At 34.7% G+C, this 12,986-nt stretch overlaps 1 protein-coding gene across 9 annotated transcripts in view; it reads left to right on the top strand.

Moving 5' to 3' along the window:
- The window catches only part of ATOSA (atos homolog A), an 83,854-nt gene extending 73,471 nt beyond the window's left edge, over positions 1 to 10,383 (top strand). For 8 of the 9 annotated variants that reach the window (XM_065941717.1, XM_065941718.1, XM_065941719.1 and 5 more), the window contains 3 exons: positions 5,257 to 5,325; positions 7,604 to 7,803; positions 9,798 to 10,383. In XM_065941717.1, the coding sequence (XP_065797789.1) occupies positions 5,257 to 5,325; positions 7,604 to 7,803; positions 9,798 to 9,951 (423 nt within the window). In that variant the 3' untranslated portion in view covers positions 9,952 to 10,383. Of the gene's footprint in view, positions 1 to 5,256; positions 5,421 to 7,603; positions 7,804 to 9,797 lie in introns of those variants that run through there. The other variant, XR_010664015.1, reaches the window with a different exon arrangement.
- The last annotated feature ends 2,603 nt before the right edge of the window (positions 10,384 to 12,986 follow it).

A 12,986-nucleotide genomic window follows, 5' to 3' on the forward strand; every position in this document is an offset into this window, starting at 1 on the left:
TTCTGTATTTGAGATGATGCTGAAAATTTACTTGTTTTTATATAATTCGAAAAATGATAAAATTTTGATTAGTGACGCTGTAATTCCATATCTTGCTGAATTCACACAAATTCTTAAGTCCTTACTGTGCACTCTAGTTCTATCAGGGTTGCCTTCACTGTGATCCTCATCTCAGTAGAGTTTAAATAAAGATTTAGTGACCTACGTTTTCTGTGAAATCGTTTCACTCCTTTTCTCCTGTTTGGTTTATCTTTGGACTATTTTTTTCCCCAGTCCCAATCCTAGGATTCCTAAACAGACGAGGATACTGTATTACAAAGTTTATTTCTTTAGCTCTGAATGTGGCCTGGTGTAGTTTCTTGAAATTGATGGATAAATTGGCCCAGACCTGGGGAATGCCAAGGGTGAGACTTTACACCAGAAGCCACCTGGTTTCCTGAGGCTCCGACTTGAGAGCTTCTAGCAGCACAGCCCTGCTGATCAGAGTTAGGGGAGAATGAGTAATCTGTGCAGGGTACGTAAACTGATTTATGACAATTGGCCACAAATGCAAGCTATTCTGAATCTACCCTCAGGACTGCAAACGAGTTTGTCTGCTTGCTAAATACAGCCAATAACATCAAGTAGAAATGAATTTGGACTTCTCTGGTGGGTCAGCGGTAAAGAATCTGCCTGCAATATACGAGACCTGGGTTCGATCCCTAGGTCGGGAGGATTCCCTGGAGGAGGACACGGCAACCCACTCCAATATTCTTGCCTGGAGAATCCCATGAACAGAAGAGCCTGGTGGCTACAGTCCATGGGATTGCAAAGAATTGGACACGACTGAACAACAGAACAGGATTTTCTAGCTCAGTGGGCATGAATTTGAACAAACTCCTAAAGACAGTGAAGGACAGGGAAGCCTGATGTGCGTAGTCCATGAGGTCTCAAAGACTGCATGACTGAACAGCAGCAAGGTTCTTTAGAATACTAGCTATTTCTGACTCCATGCCAATGTTTTAGTGGAGAGTGAAACAGCTCAGGGGAATAAGAGCAGTGTCTTGAACCTTAAGATCCTATAATTTTATCTTTCTCATTTTTTTATTCCAGCAGATTTGAGGATAAAATAAGCCCTCAACTGCAAAAATGATACCAGGTCCTGGTGTGTGATTACTGTCAGCCCCTTTCCAAAAGACAAGTCAGTGGCTACTAATACAAGTGTTTAAGAAGTTTACACTGATGGTATAAAATATGGAGTCAGATCAGGGTTTTTGTTATGCCTTACTTTGGGAAATACAAATTTCAATAGACATAGAAATATATATTTCTGGTCTTCCTACTTGAGTTTCCTAGCTTATCACCTGATCCAATTTCTTTCTTTCCTTCTTTCTTTCTAATATCCTTCTCCCCCCATCTTCTAGATTCTCAAGGACATTAGCAACAGTGCCTTTTGTTATGAATAAAAGCTATGAAAAGGGAATTCTATTACATAATTGAGAGTCAGGAGTCTGATATGTGTTTCATACTTTAATCAAAAAAGCACAATGATATGTAATCATTTATTCAAAGTTTTCTTTTTTTGATAATAATTACATTTGTGAGTAATAATCATGAAGATGCATAGCAATGGTTGTTACAAAAAACAGGCTCAGTTCTTCACAAACCTTCCCAGTTATCATATACACCAAATGATATTCACCTAACATAGAAAGATATGTCCACTTTTCAGTATAATTTTGAAAAAAATAGCTGTTAATTTTAGATAATAAAATGGAAAATATCATTGAGATATCATTAAGATAAGCTCAATATAAAAAAATGTGAAAAAAAATGTGTATCACACTGAATGCTTACAGTATTAGAATACATTTATAAAGATGCCATTTTGCTTTACTAGAACATCAAGGAGTCTCATTAGTTTCACATATTCTGTTGGCACATACTAATACAGAAGTGGAAAGATAAGGTCTAAGGTCATTAGTATACAGAGTTCCTGATGACTGTTAGGGGAGTTAGAAACAAGATAAAAGAGTGAATTGGCTGAAAATTAGCTCAAAAAATATCTTGGCGTGAAATTCATGAGCAAGAGGTAATTTGAACTGTGCTTTAAAAAAAGCAAAACAACATTTATCCTTGACCTTGGTTGACATCTAAAAAATGAAGGATTAAGAGGTAAAGGATTTTATCTTTCTGTCTCCAGAAAGTACATCCAGGTGATCACAGATTTTGAATAAATATTGAAAAGATTTTAAATCAGGTTAAGTTAATATATCCTTTAAGAATTGCTTACTTTTCTCTGATAATTGTCTTTAATAAATTTTCCATTATGTAATTTTTTACTCATTAAAAATGAATTGCCTTTGCAAATGACCTGGTCCAAATCTTAGACCACAGATCTTTCCTACTGTATATTAATAAAATTGATCTTGTTTTTTAGGGAATCTTATTTATATTTTGGTAGTTGTCTATTTTCAAAGGACTGATCATGTTTTAATAAGGTAGTATATATCATAGACCAGTGGAACTGAGACACCAAATCCCACTTTGTTACCCTAATAATGACCTTGGGACTTCGCATAACAAATTATACAGTTGACTCACAAAAGTGAAATTTTTTTTTTTTTTTTTTTTTAAAAGTGAAATTTTAGCACAGAGAATTCTGTCTTTGTGGTGTGGAGATAGTATCAGGCTTTTCATTAAATAATTTCTTTAAGATTAGCTCAAAGCCAGATAAATATCTCTCTCCAGTCCGGTGTTAATGGTAAGAGTATTCTCCAAGTGTTAGGTAATGTGACAACATTTCACTGTTTAGAAACGATTGCATGGTGATGCCAGTTAGAAAGGTCTAAAGCAGGTTTGCTCATGGCAGCGTCATGGTATGACTTGCACTATGATCATATTAACAACACTATAGGGACTTCTCTGGTGGCTCAGTGGTAAAAAAAAAAAAAAAAAAAAAAAAAAAAAATTCAACTGAATGTAGGAGACACAGGTTCAATCCCTGATCCAGGAAGATCGCACATGCTGTGGAACAACTAAGCCTCTATGCCACAACTATTGAGCCTGTGCTCTAGAGCCCAGGAACCTCAACTACTGAGCCCATACACCACAACTCCTGAAGCCTATGCACCCTAGAGCCTGTGCTCTGCAACTAGAGAAACCACCACAGTGAGAACACCGCACGCAAAAGAGTAGTCCCCGCTCACTCTAACTGGAGAAAAGCCTGCCCAGCAACGCAGACCCAGCACAGCCAAAGATAAATTAACTGATTTTTAAAAAGCAACACTATATATTTTATATATTTTTTCTATTTGTAATTAGCCATATTAAGATATCTTCCTTCAGTTTTACTTAGTTTTGCATATTTTCTATTATACAGTCACTTGAGAAAGTTTTTGTGTAAGATTTTGTCCAAATTGAGTTCATCTTAATACTTCTATTCCATTCTAAAATGCCAGAAGGAAATGTGTTTTTCTTCCTTATGTTATATACAGTAATTTTCTAGGTATAAATATTAATATGCCAACCAATTAAAATAATGAAATTGTTAAAATAATAAATTTAATAATAATACTAATGAAATTCCAAATACTTTCCTAATCTCTTTTAAAATTCCTAACTTGCCATTGTCAATACTAGTCTTACATTGCTTAGAAATTTTGTGAAGTGTTGCCTTAAAATTTGAGGTTTTAGAAAAATCTATATTCTTCCCTTATAAATTGATTATTTGTTATTATGTTCTAAAAACTATTAGAATTATATTAAAGGAAACAAGTGCAGGCTTGGTAGTAGATTTTCCGTCACCAGTGTTCTTATATATATTTAACAGAGGATGGCAAGGAAAAACAGTAGTGTATTGCCTGGAGTAATGTGATTAGAAAGGTAGCTATTATTTAGATATATTTTGCTTTTCTCTCTGGAACTAGGAAAAAGAGGAGCACTATATATACCATAGCATTTTTTCATATAGAGAAAATTATAAGAGAAAAATTATTAAAGCTTCATTACTTTAGGGACGCAGTTTGTTAACATGCTGGTTTCATGATTTAAATGACCATTGATATATCAGATTCATTAAGAACCACATGTCTTTTCAGTGCCCTTGAACTGAACATGAACATTTCCCATTATTAACATATTAATTTAATATTCTGATTGTTAAGTGCTGTTCACTTGGAGGTTAGGTATTCACATATTAAGAGTCTGGCCTTCCCTTTTACCTTTGTCCCCTTGCTTTTATCCCCCACCCCTACCCCTGGTCAGTCTTTCAAGCCCAACAGAGATATTACCTGATGGGACAGTCCTGTTTTATATTTACTTTTACATAAGGTTAGCATGTTTTGGCAAATACAATATAAAATGATGGGATATGAATTGTAGAGCATGCAGTTATTCTACTTGAATACTCAAAAGAAAACTATTCACCCAGTTAAATGAATCAGCATTTTTTATTGAAGCTGCCTAAGAATTAAGTACCACAATCACCATCTGTAGTCATTTGGTCATCCTGGCTATCTAGAAACTTTCACACATTCAGTTGTAGCTTCCTCTGTTTCAATTTATACTGTTTGCCATTGTTTGGACTTCTGCAGTAATTACAGCATCTTTCACAGAAAATTATTTTGTGTAATATGACAGTACCTTTCAAACTTTAATGTACATATGATATCATCTGGGGAATGTTGTTAAAATGCAGATCTGATTTAGTAGGTGTGTGGGGAGAAATAAGAAACTCTGTGTTTCTAACAAGTTCACAGGTGATGCTGATGATGCTGGCCCACCTCAAGTCAGAAAGTCATTTATGTATATAACAATTTAATTTTCTGACTGAATAATTGACTTCATTTTTTGGGCCAGACATAAACAGGATCATCCCTCATTTCTGACTTTTCATATGTCCAAAGATCAATAAATTGCTTTGCTTCTTTGCTTTCCACATGATACAAGAGAGTAATCTCCCTTTATCTCCTTTTTAGTTAAGGAACTTCTTACTTCTATATCTTATATCTTAACAGAAATTTCAAACAACATGGTCATTGATGTTATGTATTGTTTATTGCAGCATCTCCAGGAAAAACCGTAAATTGTTTCCTTATGAATGAAATTCTATTTTGTATTCCTTGAATGTATCTATTAATTCAATGTGAATTTTTTTCCATACAAATACAGTTGTGAAAAGTTATTAATTACATAATGTATTATTTTTATTTTAGTCTTTTGTGTGTATATATATATGCATCAGTTTGTACTCAATTTGTCTTCTTTTATTTCAAGGGTGTGATTACTTTAGAGTCCCTTGGTAAAAGGGGTTATCGAGTACCTCCTTCAGGAACAATACAAGTGGTATGTGTTTTATAGCCTACAATTGCAATAATCATTCTCTCACATACATATAGAACTTAGCCCTTTCTCCTGCTACTGCTGCTGCAACAACTTTGGTAAGTAACAGTGGGGCTGCAGCTTTGTTTGGAGTTCCCCTGCTCTGCCTCAGGAATGACCATTTGGGGACCTCCATAAAAGGAAAGCATTAATAAGCTAATCAAGGTGAATGCTTTAGAAAAATAGTGTATGACAGTTAACGTAACTTAAATAGAGCTATTTTCAGCATAATTAGAATTTAGATTACCAGTATCTTCTATTTAATGTAATAAGACAGACTGGGATTGACCCATGTAAAAGGAGACCCCAAGTATTAGTATTGCTTTAGCAGGGAACTTGGGAGGAAAAATTATCCCTACTATAATAATTCCTAAAATTGATTTAATGAGATGGTTACACAAAGCAGAAATGAAGTCCTGAAGACATCAGGGTAAAAAATGCATCTTTCCTTTTGGCCTAGATGTTGATCTAGTTTTGCCTTAGGAGAACTCTTCTAGCCCAGTGCAGTAATCCTTCATTATCTTTGATCCACAGCACTTAGGAGAGTAATTTTATATAAAGGCACATTTGTGATTCAGTCCATCTCCAAGTCAGACCCAGGATAATCTTGTGAGTCTAAAATCTGTTACAGTATTGACTCTTGTAACTCTTCAAAAGAGTCTAGCTGTATTTGTCAACTGTACCTCAGTAAAGCTGAAATTAAAAAAAAAAAAAAGAGTCTAGCTGAGTTCCTCACACTAAGGATCTGGTCTAATTCAGCAAGCCTTTCTATGACTTTTGACTGCAGTGTGCTCAGTCCTATCAGACCACTTTTATGCATCCCCATTGTTCTAGTATGGCAGAGTCTGTACATTTGTTTATTTTGTGTCACACAGATATGAAACATAGTACTAAGCAATTTATGTGCATGTTTATATTGGAGTATGTATACATATATATAACTTTACTTAGGAAAAATCATCGCATTTTAAAGTAGGATTTTTATGTGAATGGATTTCTTGAACTAAAAGAGTGATCATCTTCTGATCTCTTGCCTCTGGCTATGTAGCTCTTGTGAAAGTGTGGGTCACTGGAAAACTAGCTATCAGTTGTCATAATAATGAGGCATAAACCCAGAGGCAGCACATTTACCCCTTGTTGGAAGACTGCCAACTCTGCTGGCTATTTTAAATCTGAAACTTGGGTATGTCTTTCATTCCTTATGTAAGTTTAATTATGTATAAACATGGCGTGAACTTCTGGCTTACTAGTTGTTGTAGTTGTTAAATATATTAGCCTTAATTTTAAGACTCACTAAACTTCAAAAATTGGATCATAATATTGATATATTTCTCATTTTGATTCAGTGAGTGATGTCCAGTGCCACGGATGAGCTTCTGAAAGCATGGGCACCAAGTTACCTATTGATGTGTTGGTAATTTGGTTAAAGTCAAATCAGCAGCTTGGAATTTTGTTTAAAACTTAGTACTTTAAAAAAATAATATTCCTTCAGTTATTCATGGCCAAATAGTGATTGAATTTAATTTTGGTCTATTATGATATTGATGGTGGTAAAAAAAAAATGTCTAGTGTCACTGAAGTTTCTGAAATGAATCTAACTGTAAGAACATAAATTATTACTTAGAGTGTACTTTGTAACTAATAATAATGAACTTTATTTTCTAAACTTGGAAAAATTTCCAAATAAGAATTTCTTTTTTGAGAACATATTTTAAATTTTATAATAACAGTATGTACCTAAAACATCAAAGTCTAGTTTTACCAAACTTTTTATTTTAAAAAATTTCTATTTATTCACTTAAAATGTGAGGAAAGCTGAAATCTTATTTTGAACATTTTGCAGTTAATGCATTTTAATAAAGTAATATTTGAAATATTTGAACTGGAATGTTTTAATTCGGTGAAGCTGTATTTTGTTTAATCTAATGGAACTATTTCTTAATATATGAACAAGAGTAAAAGTTGTGTATTGTCTATTATTAATAAGAGATTTGTGACTAAAAGATTTTGATTTGTTACAGGATCTCTTATTTCTGTAAATAAAAAAAAATTGAACCATCAAAAATACTGAATATCATTTCATAAACTTCTGAAATTTTATTAGCTTTATTCCCTCAAACTGAATTATATCCACTGTGAGTAATTTATTACTACAAAGCCTATTTTACTGTTGGCATAATCATTTTAAGTCTAATCAACAAATCATTGTTTTTAAAAAATAATTTTTATATTGTTTCTTCAGACCTTATTTAATCCTAATAAGACTGTGGTGAAGATGTTTGTTGTGATATATGACTTGCGAGATATGCCAGCCAATCATCAGACATTCCTACGACAAAGAACTTTTTCTGTACCTGTTAAACAAGAAATGAAAAGAAGTGTTAATAAAGAGAACATCCGGCATACAGAAGAACGGTTATTACGCTACCTCATACATCTGAGGTAATGTTCTAAATGAATATGAAAATAGATTACTTCAGAAGAAAACTCTAAAATTTTTACTTTATTTTAACAAAACTCTCTAACTAGACAAGTGCCCCTTGGAATTTGCTTAACTTGGACAATCTTTATGATACACCAGGATGCAGAAAGCACATGGCGTATTTTTTTGCAGTCATTATTACTTGTTGACTTAGGGGAGTTTTTATTGGTAGCTGTGTAATGTAAAATATTTTATAGCAAAAAAGTGCTAATATATCTGGAGGGGCAGTGAAACAGTTTTCTGAAGCAATGCTGCCCAATAGAAGTGTAATATGACCCATATAAACAGTTCTATATTTTCTAGTAGCCACATTTATAAAAGTAATAGGTAGCAGAGAATTAATATGTTTTATTTAACCTAACACATTCAAGTGTTATAATTTGAATATGTAATATACATAAAAACTATCAGTGAGATATTTACGTTCATTTGCTGTCCTCAATTTGAACTAGCCACATTTCAAGTGCTCAATAGGGGCTTGTGGCTTCTGAGTTGGACAGGGAAATTCTTAACCTTCATTTATTCATTCATTCATTCAAAAAATATTGATGTGTCAGGCATGCTTCTAGACTGTAGGGAAGCAACAGTGACAAAAATCTCTGTTCTCATACAGCTTATATTCTGGTTATTCTGTCAGAAATATGTTTTCCTCAAACTTTTACTACCCAACTCATAGCTCTAGGTTGTGAGAAACCATTTATTTGCTCTTGAAGTTCATGCTTCCAGGGGTAACCCTTGTAGCCCTGATATCCTAGTGCAGTTCTTAGCTTCTGTGAGGAAGTCTGTTGCTTAGTATAAAGCTCAATAGTCTTTTGTCCATAACTCTACTCCTAATAGTAAGCCCTCAATCAGGGAGGAGACTGATCATATCAATGACAGTAATTCATCTTAACTTCTTACTCTGCGAAGCCCCATTCATCAGGAGAATTACCAGTCATTTCTTTAATCTGTTGCAACAACCTTAGCCATATGTAACCAATGATTAGATACCTTAAATGCTGTAAAGAAACTACTTTAGAAAGTATGGTGTAATTCCCAAAGTTCACCATGTTCTTTTTCAGATTGAAAAGGTGAAAAACTTCAGAAAGAATGAGTGAGCCAGCCTGAGGTCTGTTTTAATGTATACAACTGACCACCAGATTTTTCAGCTAATTTGGGAATGTCATCCATAGTCCCAGATATTTCTACTATACAAAGGGAAAACCACAAAAATTAGCACTAAAGGGTATGTCTGACATACCCATAATCTTCCAGATAGATTTATGTGATTGAAGCCTCCAATCCCTGTAGTATGCTATAGATGTTAGCAGAGGACAGAAGCAGTTCCATATATAGCTTTGATAACCATTTTCATTTCACTGCTAATTTTCTTCCCTTGATTTCTATTGATGATCAAGCTTGGCTAGCCGCTACGGATGGTAGCAGTCCTTTCTCATCCTGTGGCTGTCCTCAAAGCTTGATATAGTTTTCCGTGGTGACTTTCCAAGTGTGGAATCCATTTTATTGTAGTCAGAATTGTAGGAGGGCAGGTTGTGTGATATGGGTTATCCTCTGTATGAACTAGAGGATGCCCAAATGTGGTATAACTGGCTGACATGAACTGAAACTTCATGCTATAGATGAGGAAAGGTGCATGTGCTTTGGTGTCAAGAATATAAAGTAGGATTGTATGTGAAACCCAGATTTACAGAAAGCACCTCTGTCATTGTAAGAGGGAAAAGGGAGTGTGGAATGTGTACAGAATAGTGAAGGGGAGGCATTTAACATAGCAGCACTTGCTTTGGCAATATAAGATGTCAAATATTTTGTTAAAGAGGGACTGTTAATACTGTAACAAGACTAATTCTTCCTGCTTTCAAAACATAAAACCTTCAAACGCAAAACTTACTCAGGTCTGTTTGTTTTAAACACTTATTTCCTGAAATGAAGCATCTTTTGTTGTTTCTTTGTTTAGGTTCCAGAGTTCTAAATCTGGAAAGATCTACCTCCATAGAGATGTACGGCTCCTGTTCTCTAGAAAGTCAATGGAAGTTGATAGCGGTGCTGCATATGAACTCAAATCTTACACTGAATCGCCAACAAACCCTCAGTTTTCACCAAGATGTTGATAAAGAGTGACAGCTTAAAGTATTTGCCCAGTACCCAAGTTTGAAAGTAAAAATTAGCATAGAAAGGAGTGTACCAAATTAACAAGCAGGAGAGTGGATCTTCTCCTGTTTTCCTGGACCAGTTTTTAATCAAAGGATTCCTGGAATGAGATCTACATATTCCAAGTAGACTGGAAACACTCATGTCCTAATCCTTTTTGTACTGTTGAAACCACTTCACTGGACGTGTTGCAATAGCAAACCCCTTCCCTCCCACAGTTAGATTAGTGTTTACACTTTTTATTTCTCAGTTATTTAATATTTAATGTTTTCCTTAATACTCAAGTGATGTTTGTCTCTAGTGTTCTAATGTAGCACAAATCCTATGTAAAATCATACTGTGTATTTTTGACATTACTGTTGAAATCTGAAATATATGCACAAGTCTTTTAATTTTGTGTGATGTGTTTTAAGTACTATTCATTTAAGTTATTGAAAATGAGAATGAAATGTTGAGCTTCTTTAAGATTAACGCACTATGCAAGCATGTGTACTTTTCATATCTCCCAGGTTCAGTTTTTATAACACCTCGTCCCGATTGCCATCTCACAACAGTAGTCCCGTACCATGCTGTCTTGGCAGTGCAATGCAGACTAAGCTGCTTCACATTCCCTTTGCAATCTCAGATCATCATGCCCATTCATATTCCTTCTAAAATCTTTTACCCCCAAAACAGTTCTATTTTTTCCTTAATCACCACTACAGAGGATTTACCTTAAATTGCTGTCCCATTCTAGATAATTTTTGCAAATTGTTAAAAGAATATGTACTTTGAAGACAAATTAGTATTTATATTGTAAATATATGCAAGAAACAAAGAAATGTGTATTTGGCTTTTATTTTTGGATGAGACATTTATGCGATTGAGTGAATTTCTGGTACCCATCATACAGTTTCTATTCTGGCTTTACAGCTGATAAGAGGAGAGGGAAGATGTCTTGAGCCTCATTCCAATTATCAGTTTCTCATTCAGGGTCACATGGAAGGCATTTGGCAACTGGGAAAACCACTGAGTAAGAGAACTTGATTGAATGCATCAAAGTTTTCCATCCCCCTCAGAAAGAGTAGTTTTAGATCTTTGTACAGGGACAGTGGGTAATAGCCGATCAGCTAACAATGGATGAATACTGGGAATGCCCAAAGCCATGAATGCGGGTTCTGTCTCTCAGGGTTTCTTTCTCTCTACTCTCTTTTCCTTCCAATTCCTCTCCTTCCTTTCTTCTCTTTTTTTGTTACTGATGCTTCCAGATTTAAGGAAATAAATATTTAAACATAGCTTCTATACATGAAAAAAAAAAAGAAAAGAAAATGCCTACCATTCAAGTAGACCAGATTTGGAACACCTGGGAGTCTAGAACTAAGTGAGCAGTCTTAAATTTGGGAGATGGGAGGGTCTTTATTTTTGGTGCTCAGCTAATGGATAGACTGCAGAAGAATCTAAACTGGATATGAATGTGTATCTGATGGCTTTGGGGGTGGTCAGCAAGAAGCCTCTTATAAATTTCCTTTTGAAATACCAGCTTAAAGAGAAAAGGCTATTTATATTCCATAAAGCTAAAAAATAAAGTTTTCAGTGGCACAAGTTTGTAATGATTTGTTCTTAATCTTTAGCCATGTGGTAACAACATGGGATTAGGACCAAAAGGTTTGGATTCTAGTCCCAGTTCTTAATGGTATCTGACAGAACTGACTTCAGAAATCATCTAAACTTTCTGGGTCTGTATGATTGAGAAAATGAGGTGAGAGTATCATTAATGTGCCTTTTCTTAAATTCCATCAACTAATTATTAGAATAAGTATTTAAATACATGTAGCTAGAGTTTTTTTAAAAAATTTGTTGGAGTATAGTTGATTACAGCATTGTGTTAGCTTCAGGTGTATAATCAAGTGATTCAGTTATACATATACATCTATATCCACTCTTTTTAAGATTCTTTTCCCATATAGGCATTATATTGTGTAGAGTTCCCTGTGCTATATAGTAGGTCCTTATTAGTTATTTATTTTATACATATTAGTATGTATATGTCAATCCTAATAGACTTTTTATACACTTGACAAAAGTCAGTATTGATCATTTTATATAAAACTTGGAAAATACCAAACATTTAAAACATCAAAACGCCTTTTTTTAATTAAAAAAATGTTATTGCTGCTTTAACCTCTCTAGTAATCCAAAAATTAGTGATACATATGTTTGCAAGTGTCTTTTATGTAGATACTGCAATGCAGTCTTTCTAGAATTTTTTCTAGTGCTTGGTTTTCCACCTTTCTGAATATTTTAAAGATTTCAAGAAAAAAGACTGAAGCAGCTGGAAGCATCTTGTGCTCTTCCTGCCAAGTTTGTCCATGGTAAAGCCGTGCTGACCTTTTACCCATCTACTTCTTAGCGCCTTTTTTGTCTGTGTTCTTTTGCCCTGTGAGGTACGGTCACCCAGCACCCGACTGCTCTCACTTGCCCTGGCACTATCTCTATCATAACGGTTTTTTTTTCTACCCTTCTTTTGTCATAGGCCGAGACTTTGTACTCCCCCTCTTTGTACTCACAGATTATGTCACTGCATTGAGAGTGTTTGACATATGCGGGTAAGACAACCAGCACTGCTACCTGTGAGAGTTCTCATCACTTACGGCAGGCTCACCTGGAAGTTTTGCAGACTGAAAAAATGAGGGGTAACTTCTTTTTAAAAGAAACTTAAGGACACAAGTAACCTCTGGGAAATCTTTGGAGATTTTCTTATCAGGAGAAAATGAAAAATATTAATAAATGATGACAATGGGGACTGGCTGGAAGGGACCCAACAGAAGCTTCCCTCCTACTGTCATTTTACTCCACCAGGTCTCTCTCATTCCCAGAGTGTTGATGAAAGGAAGTAATTTCTCCAAAAACTCCATCCTTGGGATCCCCACTCTTCTCTAATCAGTTTGTGAATGAAGCAATGATTCGATTTTAGTTTACACAATGCATGTTTTAAAACTTTTTACACTGCATAGTT

This window comes from Muntiacus reevesi, chromosome 7, assembly GCF_963930625.1.
Source record: "Muntiacus reevesi chromosome 7, mMunRee1.1, whole genome shotgun sequence".
Classification (NCBI taxonomy): Eukaryota; Metazoa; Chordata; class Mammalia; order Artiodactyla; family Cervidae; genus Muntiacus; species Muntiacus reevesi.